This window comes from Chamaea fasciata, unplaced genomic scaffold, assembly GCF_029207755.1.
Source record: "Chamaea fasciata isolate MVZ Bird 193981 ecotype frontalis unplaced genomic scaffold, bChaFas1.0.hap1 SCAF_3, whole genome shotgun sequence".
Lineage (NCBI taxonomy): Eukaryota > Metazoa > Chordata > Aves > Passeriformes > Sylviidae > Chamaea > Chamaea fasciata.
This window is the reverse complement of record NW_027094088.1, coordinates 82,725,768-82,740,607: the sequence shown is the minus strand read 5'-3', so window position 1 is coordinate 82,740,607 and position 14,840 is coordinate 82,725,768. Positions and strand designations below refer to the sequence as shown.

The 14,840-nt window shown below is 33.6% G+C and overlaps 1 protein-coding gene across 4 annotated transcripts in view; it reads left to right on the top strand.

Moving 5' to 3' along the window:
• MYO6 (myosin VI) overlaps positions 1-14,840 on the top strand; it is a 102,025-nt gene that overhangs the window by 42,158 nt on the left and 45,027 nt on the right. For all 4 annotated transcript variants that reach the window (XM_066179657.1, XM_066179660.1, XM_066179659.1 and 1 more), the window contains exons 6-11: positions 799-904; positions 2,780-2,835; positions 5,036-5,133; positions 6,936-7,100; positions 11,524-11,604; positions 14,227-14,407. In XM_066179657.1, the coding sequence (XP_066035754.1) occupies positions 799-904; positions 2,780-2,835; positions 5,036-5,133; positions 6,936-7,100; positions 11,524-11,604; positions 14,227-14,407 (687 nt within the window). The remainder of the gene's footprint in view (positions 1-798; positions 905-2,779; positions 2,836-5,035; positions 5,134-6,935; positions 7,101-11,523; positions 11,605-14,226; positions 14,408-14,840) is intronic.

Below are 14,840 nucleotides of genomic sequence, written 5' to 3'. Positions count from 1 at the left end.
GGATTATTTTGCACTTCCAGTGTTTTAAGTCTAAGCAGTTTAAATATGATTTTCAACCATTAAAAAACCCCTTAGAAATAAAAAAATTCAAATTTTATAGGTGAAAAAGGTGTAATAATGGTTGGCACTGTCTTTCAGTGTAACAGTTTTCTTTGCCTTCTATTACATTGCATGAGCACATACATTGTTTCCTTTTATATGCTTGTGTTACAGACTGAAAGTGCATTGAAATGTTATTTATGGCTTACATCTGATTTCGGTCACTTTTGAAAATAAATAATTGGAAGCTATGATCAAGTTTGACATGTTAAAAGCCTTCTCATTGTTTTGTATTTTATTTTGAAATCAAAAATATAATTAGCTGGGGTTTTAGTATCTGTTGCATAACAAGAGAGTTTTTCGAAGTTTTCTCAGATGTTACTTGTTGCGAAGTACAACTGAAAGTTTCCCTTTTAAAAATAAATAAAATTAACATTGATTACTATTTTGTAAATCCATTTAATTAAAAAGATTTCATTCTAGATGGTTGATTTTGTTTTATTTTATTCCAGATATGGTTGAGTGGGCCTTTGTTTTCAAGATTTTGAGTTCTTACATGTCAGTGTTGGAAGAATTACAACTGTAGTATAAATTAAAGGGAAACAGAATTTAATAAACTGTAATGCATTCAGTTGTAAAGATTTAGTTTCTATTCCTGCAAATGTTACACTTTAATTTTTGCATTGTATCTTAACATTATCCTTGCAATTCTGCTGAGTATTAATTTTTGTCATGTTAACCATATTCTTTTTTTTTAAGCTGATAAAGCATTCCGTGACATGAAAGTGCTTAAGATGAGTCAATCCATCATAGTCTCTGGAGAATCAGGAGCTGGCAAGACAGAAAACACTAAATTTGTTTTGAGGTTTGTATGTTGGCACCAAAGCTAGGATGTGAATCTCTTGTGTTTACGCATTTGGTTGACATAGAGGCAGAGCAAACTGAGGTAATCTGTGGGTTTAAGATGCAATTCAATAAGATATGTATTAGCTTCTATGTGCACTTTATTACAGGAAATTGAGTTACACTTAAATGCTGACATGATAATGTGCAGAAACAGCTACATACTTACAGAAAATTTAACTCAGTTGTAGTGATACAATGTAGTTATTGTGGTTTATGATGCAGTCATTTTGGTGTTGCACATGTGGTATTGTGGTTGATAAAAAACATCACTAGATGTTTTAACTGTATCTTGCAAGACACTGTTAGTTTTGCCTAAAATGTGTATTTCTGTGTTCTCTGTTGGGCTTTTTAAAATTTGCTTCAGTATCTTTTAAACTTTAATATACTTTGCCCTAGTTTACTGAATAAGACTAAATAGTGGGATTTATTTATTTATTTATTGATGCTCATGTATGACCAATACTAAATCAAGCATATTAAACTACATGGAAGGCATATTGGTGATATATATCAGCCTTGGTTCCATAACTGCATTACCTTTTAAGAGCTTTTTATCACTCTGGAACACTGTAACTGGAAAGAACTGCTTCATTAAATACACCTATGTCATAGGTGCCCTGATTATGCAGGGAAGCACAGTGTGGGCAGTGTAAATATGCTCCCTTGCCCCGCCTTGGACTTGTTTCCCTCTATAAATATTTAATTCCCTTTTCCCTAACATAATGTATTTTCTAGTATTTCTCTACAGTGGAGGTATTATTTTCCACATCCCCTGAAGAATTGTCACATCTGCCTGTCTGTCCTTCACACTGCTCTCACTGCCCCTATGGAACCTTTCATAGATAGCTGTAACAATTCCTGCAAGGTGCTGATAATGATTTTTTGCAGGGGACATTGTGACTCTATTCCTGATAAGAGAAACAAAAAAAGACAGCAGGCACTGGAAGAATATTTCAAAAGAGATGCTCTTAAAGGAGGTTATTCCTCTGCTTGTCAGCAGAGGAAGAGCTCATTACACAACAGGCCAATATCACTGCTGTTGCTTCTCCCCACCACCCTCCACCATAGAGTCCGTGTACAAAACATAACTGAGTTTTAAAAGCTGAAAGATTTTTCCCTTGTGTGATTAGAAAGTAAAAGGTACTAGTACAGCTCTTTTAGTGCTTCTGAAGTTTTTTTTTGGAAGGCCCCATTTTTAAAAGCTGTTTTTAACTTGTCCCAGATTCACCTGTGAATTTCCAGAAAGCATGCCCTGTGAGCAGGGAAAAAAATAAATTAAAAAAGACTGGAACTTTGGAGCAAGTACATTGTGGCTTTATTTTCTAATTCTTTCTTCAGTTGCTAAATTGAATCTTGCCTTAATTATATACCTGTAATTTCTTATCTTCACCATCTCCATGTGGATTTTTATTAACACTGATAGTTATGAATACAGAAACCGTATGGAGCGCAACAGTCTTAAATTCAGGAAATAGACATGCAGCCTTCTGTGTTTGATAAGATTATTAATAAATACAGATAATACGGTAATAGTTTGATTATATTTCTATTAAACTATAATTTTCATATGCACATTGAAAAGAAATTTCTAGCAGGCCTTGGAGAATTGAAAAAAATGAAGTGTGAAAGAATATTTTTGTTCTAACAAAAAAGAAAAGTTAAAAGTTTAAAGTAAAGTTAAAGTTTATTTCAAAGTGCATAGGTATTTGAAACTTAAAATCAGAATGCTTTCCCTGTGGTAATTAGTATTTGTGCACAGCCATGTTAAACCTTGCTTAATTGAGGAAACCTGACATGAGATGAATGATACTGATATTTTTATTTTGCTTTACAGGTATTTGACAGAATCCTATGGTAGTGGCCAAGATATTGATGATAGAATTGTAGAAGGTATTGAAGTTTCTTTCATTTAACTAAATGTTTCAACGTTATCTTTTTTCGGAAATGTGACTCAAGAGCAAGTGAATAAAGGCTAGCATATTAATACTATCAGACTTTCTAGAGCATAATTTGCAGGTAGTTGATCTTGATCCTAGATTTTGAAACTTATTTTTATTTATGATTTACTTCATTCTCATTTATTAAAGTATCATATGGTTGTTTATCTAGAAAATGTTTGTGTGTGTTTGAATTGAACTTCACACAGATAATGTACTTGAGGTGGTACCCAAAATGGAATTTTAAACTGCATAAAATCTGCAAGGACAAGACTGTTTTTTCATTTCTATCTGTTAGTACCAGGAAGATGTAATTCCTCCTCCTGACCATCAAGTTCTCAAAGTCAAATAAAGTAGGGAAGTCCTTTTCTGGATATTCTTTCTGTTACATAATTTTTTGTCAGAAATCACATAATTCAGAACAGCACATTGGCTGTATCTATCTTTACAGTAGACTCCCAAACAAGGTGAAGAGAGACTGTGTTGATCTTTCTCATTGAGCCTCTTTAATGTTGCACGTACTTCCTAATTGAACAGAAAATAGCTTTTTGAGAAAAATAGAAATATCTGAAAAAAACCTAACCCTCAGCCAATCTAATAATTCCTCATACATCAGTTTTAGTCCTCTATAGCATAGAATAAATTTATTTTGAAATTTCTTGATTATATGTCTTTTTCTTAAAAAAAATTATACATTTACTTTTGCTTTAAATTTTTCTGTTTTCAAATTTGAAGCACTTATTCAAGAGAAGTACTGCAGGCTTTAATCTTTTGTTGCTGTAGGTCTGCTTAAACCACTTCCTTAGTGAAATCCACTGTGTGCTAAAAGAACTCAGAAAGTGGGCAAGAGTTGGATAATGCCTGATGCAAATTAATTGGTACTTGTAGGTATTCCTCAAAGAGTTTGGTCTTTTTAATTTAGAACAGCATCTGATGCATGAATTCTGAAGCTTTTTAGGCATGATTTTAATGAATATGCTTGTGGCATATGTATTACTAGAGGAACATTCAGCCTAGCTGAAAGACTTTGTGCAATTTGGTTTTATTCATAGTCCTTTCTTTAAAACTTAATATTACATAAAATGCCTGAATAGTTATCAATGATCTTGTAAGAAGTCAGATTTGCAGTTTTAGAAACTTTAATTGTTAAAAAAATGAAAATACAGCCAAACCAAAAATGTTAATTCTCATGTCCTATTACATGATGCATTATCACCCATATTTTATCCAAGAATTGATGTCATTCCTTCAGTCTTTAATTTTTTTAGGAGGAGATATTTAAATGGTTGTCAGTGGAGTTTTAAATCTGAGTTTCTGCTCCCTTAGTTTCCAGTGCTTATTTTTAGCTAGAAGCTTTAAAATATCTTGCGGATATTTTTAGTGGTTTATTGTTAACATGATTCAGTAAACTATTTTTCTTTGATCTTCAAAGCTAGTAAAATGCAGTCTTTCAGAGGCCTTCTATTTCATAACTGATAAGCAATTTCAAACTGCTTAAACTGTGCATGATGTTTGTGTGTGTGTATAAATGTATATGAGAATTAGATTGCTTACTGCCACTCTTTCTGTATGGGCTTTAACATGCTGAAAAGCAGCAGCCACTAAAACGAAATCAGTCACTTAATTGACCTAATTTAAAAGGGCAGTGTTAAGTGGTTTTTGAAATCAACACACTTTTCTAATATTATATTTATTAATTTCCAAATAAATCTAATACATTCCATGCATGACATTTAAGTGGCATTTTTGTCTGTGGAATAAGTGGGTAGTTTAGATTTCATGAATAATAAATAATTGGGAAGCGTCAAATTCTGTGTTGTCTCATGTTGTTTATGTATCAGTTATTTACCTATAGTAGGACATCACTGGGTAATTTTTGACATTTGTCTCTGAATTTCTTGTAGTATTGATTCAAGTATATTGCAGTGTTACGAGATACTTAAGTACTTAATTTTATTTTCCACCACAATATATCCAGTATAATTTGCAAAATATATTATTTCTAATAGGTAATATTTTTCAAATAAGGTTTGATTTTCAAACCTTATTCCAAATAAGTTCCCCGATTAATTATGATATATTTGTTCTCTCTTTCTTTTTGGTAGTTTCCTCACTGAATTTTAACACTACAAAAATTAATTTTTTTTAAACAGCAAATCCCCTATTAGAAGCTTTTGGAAATGCAAAGACTGTTCGCAACAACAACAGCAGTCGTTTTGGGAAATTTGTTGAAATTCACTTCAATGAAAAGGTACTGAAATTTTGTTACAGATAACAAGTGATGATTTTTTGCCATATAATGGAAATGCTAGAGTGGCAGAAGGCCGAACAGACTTGCTAGTCTTGCAGCAAATAGTCACTGTCCTACTTTACAGATTCGATTTCTATTGTGTCACCTTGAAAGAAAAAACAGAGCCACTCTGTACTGTCTCATTACTGGAAGACAGTGGCAAGTCAGTAGGAAAATTGCTTTCACCCACAAAAGATTAAAAATGGGTCCCTTCACTGCATATGTGAATCTTCTCATATAAAAACTATCTCAATTGCTGTTAGGTATTAATCCATTCCTATAATGCACAAGTAGGTGTGAGTTGTGTATTAGACATAAATGTATTTCAACTTCAAGAAAATTACTGATTTTTTTATATATTTGTATGAAATTTCGTGACTTCACATAGTAATCTGTGTGTGACAGATGTCAAGGAATTGGTTTTTTGATAGCAATACTATTCAATCGTGTATCTTAAGAAAATTTTTCTTTGTTTGCGTGGCATATGTATACACACATTCCACAATTAAGGATGAATGTTGGTCAGTATGTTCATGTTGAAGACTCCAGTTGATGTTCTCTGGAGATTGCATACATGGCTTCCTCATCTTTCTGACTGAGGACAGACCAACTGCAAGAATTTGTTTCTTTTCCTGCAGACTTGAAGCTCATTATCTAGTCTTTTCGTAAGTTTTCATCACTTGGTTTTTAATTTAACTTCATAGCTTTTGTTAATAGTTTAGATAGTAAATAACTGAATTCCTTTCTAGGTAGAGGGACTTTATCTGTTGGTCTGGTTTATCTTAATAAAGTTATGGAAAGGATCAAAATTTTTACTTAAAATGATGGATTCATGATCTGATGATGGATTCATGATCTGTCCATCTACTTGTCAACACTTATGTGGTGTTTCAGTTTAAATGCTTCAGCTGAAGCAAATAGCCCTCTGAGTATCTTCAGAAACTGCTTCAAAGCTCGTTTCAGCTGTCCACTGCAAGATCAGCCTGTTTACCTGAGCCCCTTTTTTACAAGACATCACATGTCACTTTGTGGTCACCTTTTTAGGTCTGGTTTCTCAACCAGACTTGAGACCTCCTGAATGAGGGAACGACTGCATAACTGCAATCAAATTTGTCAGTTAGTTAGTCCTTCTTAGTTCCTGTAATGGTCCTTAAGCTCAGGAATTTCCTTGCTATTAAGATTTCTCTAGGCACAGGGATAGGCCAGATAACAAATAGCTCTCAAAAATCTGTGTCAGAATTCCTTCTCAATAAAGGAGTGCGAGTGTTGGAAATAAAATATTATGTCATAATCAATTTGCCTAAGACGTTGTCCAAATACGTACTCTATAATTTTAACCCTTCCTTTTATTTTGCAAGAGTCTCAGTGAACTGCAATTAAAGAAGGTTGTAATAGCACTGTCATCCAAAAAGTGTAAGGATGGCTGTAGCAATACTCTTTGCTGTAACTCCTGAGGTTCTGCTACAGATTTCTGCTTTTTGGGGTGGAGAAGACCTTTTAAGAAGAGTGTATGTATATACAATACATGAGCTGGGGAGAGAAGTAATGGTAAAGGCAATTTTTTTTTTCTAGGCTTAATATGTATTAGGTATAAGCAATGGGGTTTTTTTCTAGGGTTATTATGTTTTAGGTATAGAGAGCTTTTAATCTTTGGAACTGTTTCTATTGAGTGAGTCATGATCAGGCAAAAGTAAATTGAAAATGTAAATCTCAAATAATACAACAAATATTCAGATAACGAGAAAAATATTTCTTCTTCCTAGAACTCAGTGGTTGGTGGATTTGTGTCACACTACCTTCTGGAGAAATCTAGGATCTGTGTGCAAGGCAAAGAAGAGAGGAATTATCATATCTTTTACAGACTTTGTGCTGGTGCTCCAGAAGACATTAGGGAAAAGCTGTATCTAAGCTCTCCTGACAATTTTAGGGTGAGTATCAGAGTCAGCACTTGTAATGCTTGTCATATTGTCATATATGAATTTTTCATATAGATCATACTAAAATCTCTATTATCTTTGACAGATTCATTCCTATAAAAAAAAAAACCCAGATCTTCCTTTTGTTAAATCTATTTGATCTTGTAATAAAGCTACCTGACATTTTTCTTTACTGGAAGAATTCCTATAATTTTTCTCTGTCTTAAAATTGAGGAATCTGTGCTTTTGCAGAAAATGTACTGTTGCATACCCAGCTGTTAGTAATGTTGTTATGGGCTCTTCTACAGATGTCAATTGTGAATTTCTTCAGTGCAAATCAAATCTCCTGGTAAATACTAGTCGGTTGTTTCTTGTGTTCTGTCATTTGTTTCCATCTCTCATCATTTCTTGCCTTATATTTGGCTTGGAACATCACAGAAGCAGAATTTTGTGTATTCCTAAAATATGCAGACCAAGTCTCCTGGGTTTTGAAGGGTTTTGTAATACAACAATGTGGAATTACAAGGACATAAGCTAAATGACTGTCATCTCTTTAGACATCCTTGATCTTAAATGAGATGAGAAGCACTGCAAACAAAGAATTAAGTTATTGTGCTGAGTGTTTTCTTTGTTGGTTGATCCTCCTACTTGGATTTCTAAATAAAACTTGGACTGTGCTTATCTGTTGCTTTCCTTTTTGTACTCAGTTCTATCAAAATTCAGCAGTGGGCTAGAAGCTTTAAATATACAAATGTCCTGCCAGTTTTGTGCAAAGTTGGGGTTGCACAGGCAAGACCTAGATCAGGCTGTGGGGAAGGTGGGGGTACACTGGTCACTAAACAGGCTGCCTCTTGGCTTGGCCAAGCCTGTCTCTCCTCATGGATGAACCAGGAAATGGGCAAAGAGCTACGCTTCCATTTTGTGTGCACTGTATATTTGTACTGTGGTATCAAGGTGATCTCGCTTTCTAAAAGCTATGGCAGTATTCTAGGACAAGTTTCCTTACTTTCTCAAGGCATTCCTAGGGGTCTTCATAGACCTTACATTATTTCTTTAAATATTTAGTTTGTATCTTTTTATGTTTTGTCTATTCCTACTCACCTATGTGATGGAAACTTGTTCTGACACTTACTAGGAAAGAACTGCTTCCATTCCCTAGAAGGAAAGTTTTTGTTTTGAAACACCCAACAAACACAATACTTAAGAACACCCAACACTATTTGTATTTGTAAAATGTGGAGCTACTTTTCAAAACTTTCTCCTTTACTCTGCAGTTACTCTGCAGTATTCTCTTGTATGTTTTAAAGCTAAAATGTTGAACAGATTTTCAAGTACATGTTTTTATTGTGCATTTTTTGTGTGCAAATTGTGCACAATTTTCCATTAAAATTTATTTCTTGAAGTTAAGAGATTTTTATTTCTAGAATATGCTGCCTACCTGCTCTTGGGGATTTTTTTAAAATCAAGAATTCTGCTCATGAGAGCACCCAAGGTTGTAGATGTCAGGGTCAGACTTAAAACCTTCTTAAAATCAGGTTGGTGCAGGACAGTACTTAACAGCCTGACTTCTTTTCCAGAGGACACTTTCTTGCATATTTCGCGTATAAAGAGTTTATAGTCACACCAGCCTTATCACAGTGTGACTTTTTTTTTTTTGACTTCTACTAAGATCGTAGCAGGCACTTTAATTTCCATTAAAGATTTTACTGCTTTACCATAAGTTACTATTTGAATTCTGAGTTCCTTGCATGTGAAAGGTCCACTCTGCATGTTAAATTAAAAAAAAAATAACACAGCTTTTCTCTCCCTTAAAACAGATTATCTTTAATTAAACTCAAACAAACAAAACCTTACAATAATTTTCATCTTTGTAAGCTTGTAAATGAATAGAAATATTCTTAAAGTTACCCATATTGCATTAAATTTTCATCAAGTATCATTTTAAGGGAGATTTTCAGAAAAACAAAACTGTAAAAGATCAATTTTTCCTCCTAAATTTGCATTTCTTGTGTCAAGATGATTTTTGTTCTTTATTCTCATTTGTTACTTCAGTTTCCATCATAAAATAGTTCTGAATAAGCATGCCTGTGTCACTTTTTTTTTTTTTACCACATTTTGTTGACTGCATGTCTGGTTCAGAATTAATACAAATGCCATCTTTCAAGCTTCCGATAATAGATTGTGATATTACACAAGGCAAAGTTTGCTGGTTGATCAGTATTTTCTTATCAGTACTATTTTTTACAAGAAATATATTAATAAAAAACCTCAAACTCTAAAATTGGTTATTTAGAAAAGCTCATCCCTTAAAGTCACAGTTTTGCATTGGCTCCATTGTGCCCCTTGTCTTAAGCCTTATGGCTTATCGCGTCAAAGTCCAAATTAGGGCCAGCTTGAGTTCTAAGACTCAAGCCTGGTTTCTTTAAAGTGCATTTTGTTGGAAATAAGACCATCTCAAATTTAAGGGTGGTTTTTTTGTTTTCGTTTTTTGTTTGGTTTTTTTTTTTTTTCCAAAGAAGCAAAACATTATTAAAAGATAAAGGATAACTTAATTCTCTTTACTCCTTGGCTTAATTCCCTTTGACTGAAGCGATCCTTTGGAATCTCCTCCCCATCCATTTGGCCATCACGGCATAGGGAGACATTGCTCTGGGCGTGTAAACCAAAACAATGGCTGCACCTGCCTGACCTGTCCTCTGGATTGCAGCAGCACTAATGGCCATTACCTCTCTATTAGTTCATCCTTCCCCTGCAGGTTCCCTGGGGAAGTGAGAATTTACTTGGCTAAGGATTATGCAAGTAGCCCTGCAGTTCTGCAGGTTTCTTACACACCCATTCTTCAGCACAACTCACATGAAAGCATGCAGCGTGTGTTTTCGACTGCCCAGCAGAAGTTTTCAGATATTCAGGGTCATGAGGAAACTCTGTGCTGAACCTTGTAGGTCTTTGTGCCTTGTATTGAGTCATATGGCTGTGAAAGTAAAGATGCACAGTAAATCTGTACCTGGTGTAATTCTGTACCCAGATAACAGTAGATAGGGACGAGAAGCTGTGAACTTCTTTCACATCTAAATTTCAGTAAGAGAAGTCATATTGCCTTATGTTTGAATCGCTGAAGTTACAATGGTGTGTTGTACTTAAAAAAAAACCAACCAAACAAACAAAAACAACAACCATACAAACCAAAAGCCAAGGTATTTAGATGTACTGTATGATGACTTGAAACTGTGTATTTGTGTTCTTTTAAAAATTTAATTTCTTCCTATTTTAATATATAAATTTACACAAGGTTTTAGCTTTCAAAGGAAAGCCATTATCTTATGATTAAATGTATATTATATAGCTTGTCGTTTAATACCATGCTGGTTCACATTCTCAACCTGTCAGATAAGTTTCCACACTCTTTTTTTGAAAAGTATAACCTTTTCACTTTCCATCCCCAGTTTCTGGGATTGTGTTATGAATGCTGTACTACAGGGATATATTGTGTTTAAAATATGCTGTGTTTTGCATTCTTATTGGCTGATAAAGAAAACTTCAGTACTTTGTTAAACACCAAGCTAGCTTTGAACAGTTGTCATTTCATTTTAATATTAAATTTGTCACCAAGTTTTCTTCTGCTGTTAGAAATGCTTTGAGGAATATTTCGGGGTTTTGGAATTTTTCATGTAATTTTTAATCAGAGAGTAGAATTGTCTATGTTCACCTATTAGAAAACATCTTTGTTCAATCAAAGAGTAAAGAATCAGTTCACTTCCTTCAGACAAAGGGCTCTTTCCAAGCTTTTGGATGGAATTCTTACATTCAGATGAGCAAATCAGAAAGAAAAAGCTGGTGATCCCATTTTGCTGAAAGCAACAGTAATTATCTAAATCTAAATTCAGTCTTATATACTGAACAGTAAATCTGAGCTTACACAACATGAGGTAGATATCAGAAGCCAGGATCTAAATAAGCCTTCTGCTTGGACCATGCTTTAAATATTCTTCAGACTTTTTAATAGAACTATGTCTCCTACTACCTATAGAAATATTTGGTGAGGAAAAGTTAGTAATTTCATATTACACATAGGCCAGAAAATTAATTATTTTGGTTCTTAATTTAGGTTATTTTTGCTGTAATCCTGGATTCCTTGAATAGGTTTAATAGAATAAAAAAGTAAGAAAATATTGTGTGACTTAATTAATACTTTTTGTATCAAAAAGTATTTTAGTTGTCAAAATCAAGAAACTGTCAATAGAAGTTTATTACTGTTGCAGTTCTTTAATTTTGTAGATGTAAATAAATACATTTCCAAGGAATGAATTATGAGCAGTTGCCATGTTGTTTGTATCAAATGGTTACATCAAGCCATGTAGGGCAAGCCTTAAATAAAAGCATATGTTTTCGTTACTTTTATCTTTAAGTATGCATTCCCACTTTTTTATTATTACAGTATTTAAATCGAGGCTGTACCAGATTCTTCGCTAACAAAGAGACAGACAAGCAGATTTTGCAAAATCGCAAGAGTCCTGAGGTATGTTTTTATCTTCAGTTAGTTTATATTTTTAAGTAATAGAGATAGAGTTGAAAGTGATTACAGTTTTACGGTGTGGAATGAAATGTTCATTTTACACATCTTTATAGGTTTAAGAGGGTACGCTCAAAGCTGCTGTATTCAGAACTCTGCACTGGAGTTCAGTCCTAGAAATACATTTTAACGTGCATCATAAAATCCCAAATGGAACAGTATATATAAAATGGTTTCCTCTTCATTCTTACAGTAATGTAATATTATTGTAATGTAACATTAATGATGCAGTTTGTCTTCTGTGAGAAACAAAAATCTAATACTTTTGTAATTTTCTTTCTGCAAATCTTAACTACTGGTAGGAATAGGTCAGAAGCAATGTTTTTTTCTGGAGCCATTTTTACTACCTGGAGTTTTGAAATGATGCTCCAAACTGTTCTGTAAATCAGTAGTGCAACCTTGCTTCTAGCCATGACTATATTCTCCCTCTCAGTGCACTTTAAAGGTTTTTGTTTTCCCCTTGCTATTAACTGCTAGTTGTGCCAGACATGGCTCCTGAATGAAAGTCTAAAGCTTCAAAACATTTAAATTTTCTTCCCCCATCTCTGTTTACATTTTTTTTTAGAACTGGAATTACCAGAATTTGTAGCACTTAAACCTTTGAGCTGTTCATATGAGGATATTAAAGAATTTGTCCTGAATTATTAGTATATATGAATTGGAAGTTGTTAAAACACTTAATTAAACTTCTACTCTGTTATCTAATAAAATTTTCATCTCCTCACATTTGTGTAGCTGGAAGATATTTCAAATGTTAATCAAATCCAAATTTGTGATTCAGTAGCATATATATCTGACAAAAATACAAAAATAACTTTACTCAAGAGCCTCTTTCCACCAAGTGGCCCTGCCATCTCTTTCCTAACTTGGTCTTGAAGCTCATGCTCAGCTATGAGAGAGTGTATAGATATTTCCTTTGCTCGAGTCAACATTGTCAACTCTACCCTAGGATTTCTAGTGGTTGTACTATTGTAACACTGGGCATGTAGTCCTGACTTCTGTTATTAAATGTAGGCTATTTTCTATAATCAGGGATGGTGGAAAGTCAGATACAAAAATACTTACTTGATACCACTGTGAGGCAGAAAGCTTACCAGCTTTACCATACTTTATTCTTGTTAGGCATATAGGCTAGCATTGGGGAATTTTGCCTCAGTTTACCCAATTTGCCTTTCATGAAGAATTGTTGTGAGTAGGCAGAGAGTATCAACATTCACTTATTTTTGCTACTGGAAGATGAACCTTTGCAATCTTCTGTTATTGATGTGATTTACAGGTGGGTGTTGTCAAAAAACTTGTCCTCTCATGGACTCGAAATAAGAGAAGAGTTGATTTGAAATGAGTGTTTGTCTAAATTAAAACATACCCAGAGAATAGTTCTGAAAATATATATAGGACATGGAGTAGCAGAACATATGATACCATAATACTTATCTGTAACTGCCATAACTGTTTGAAGAATCAAAAAGGATCAAAGCTAAATGATATTTAAACCTAGTATAGCTGTTTAAACAGGAAATATATTGCCTTGTTCAGGTTTTTAAATTGGAAATGTAGTATTTACTCTGTCATTTTATAAAAAATATTCAGATTGTTTATTTGAATAAAAGTAGCTGGAATAGTCAATTAATACTTCAATTATTTTTGTGTTTTCCTTATCAGGAAGATGAGGTGATCATTTTACATAATTAACATGTAGTTTAATGTTATTGATGTGCCTACATGTTGTGTGAAGTGAATTTTTCAGATGCATGTGGTGTTTTGTTGATAAAAATCATGTTAGTTTATTTGACATTAACAAAGCTTTTATTTAGCTAATTCTTCTTTTTAATCGAAAACTTTAAAATAAGTGTAAAAACGTAGCTCAGTCTGTGCATGTTCATGTAGTTCCTTGATTGCATGCAGATGTGTTGCTTTCTACTGTATAAACTGGTTTATATCTAAAATAGCTTTCAATGTATTTAAATTAGAAAACTCAGCAAAATGTTAAATTTGTATTTCAGAACATAGCCTGTATTCTTCTAACCCATAGACCACTGCAAACAACTTTTCTGTTTCTTAATAACCGGCAAAAGTTAGCTAGTATATTTCTCTAAGTAAGTCTGTTTAGAATAGGGGTAACTCTCCTGGTTCTGATTTGTCCTGTACTCCTATCCTTCTGTCATCCTATTGCAAGGACTTCCATCTTCTTTCAGCTGCTTGGGGCTAGAAGGACTCCTTTGTATTAAATGCTCCAATAGCTCCCTTAGCCAAAGTCTTCCTTCCCTCTGCTCACTATCTCATATTCCCCTGTCCTTAGCAGTCACATTCTCTCTAGCTTCTGCTTTCAGAAGATAGTTCAAAGTTTGCTTTGAAATTTAAGTTTGAAGATCATGCTTTCAAGTATCAACAATTTAAAATAAACTAAGGTTCTTGCGAAGCCTATATTGTATGAAGAACTTGAATCTCTATACTTAGTTTGGCATGCTTTAGTATGCTTTTTGTTATGACTTATTCTTGACTGGAAATATTTGCTTACATTTAATTTAAAGCACTTACATAAAATTTTTGGTTTTTCTTGTTTTATAGTATCTTAAAGAAGGTTCCTTGAAGGATCCATTGTTAGATGATCATGGAGATTTCAATAGAATGTGCACAGCAATGAAAAGGATTGGACTGGATGATGAAGAAAAACTTGACCTTTTTAGAGTAGTGGCCGGTGTCCTTCACCTTGGAAATATCGATTTTGAGGAAGCTGGGAGTACTTCAGGTCAGATGAAATATGAATTGTTTTTTGTAAAAATACTGAAAATATCTCTTGATTAGAGATGCTTCCTTTGCATGTGAATTAGTGCTTTTGAAACCTTCTTTGTGTTCATGGGTAATTCAGTCTTAATTCACCCCTTTTTGAAGTCAAGTTTGCCTGTTTTAAAGTTGTACTTCTTTAAATGCTCTTAAAGCAAATAGCCTTGCACTATTTGTGCAAGAAATTGTTCAAGAACTTGTTCAGTGAAAAGTTTGAGGTAAAGAAAAGGGCCACTTTGTGTCTTGAAAGAATACTTGTATTTTAACGATAGTTTTAAAGCCCAATTTCTCTCTAACGTCATTAAAATATCTTGAAATTAGAAATTAGCAACTCCATCTGTAGGGAAAGGCATTATGTCCTTTGGCTTCCAAAAATAACATCATGTTAGTATTTTGAG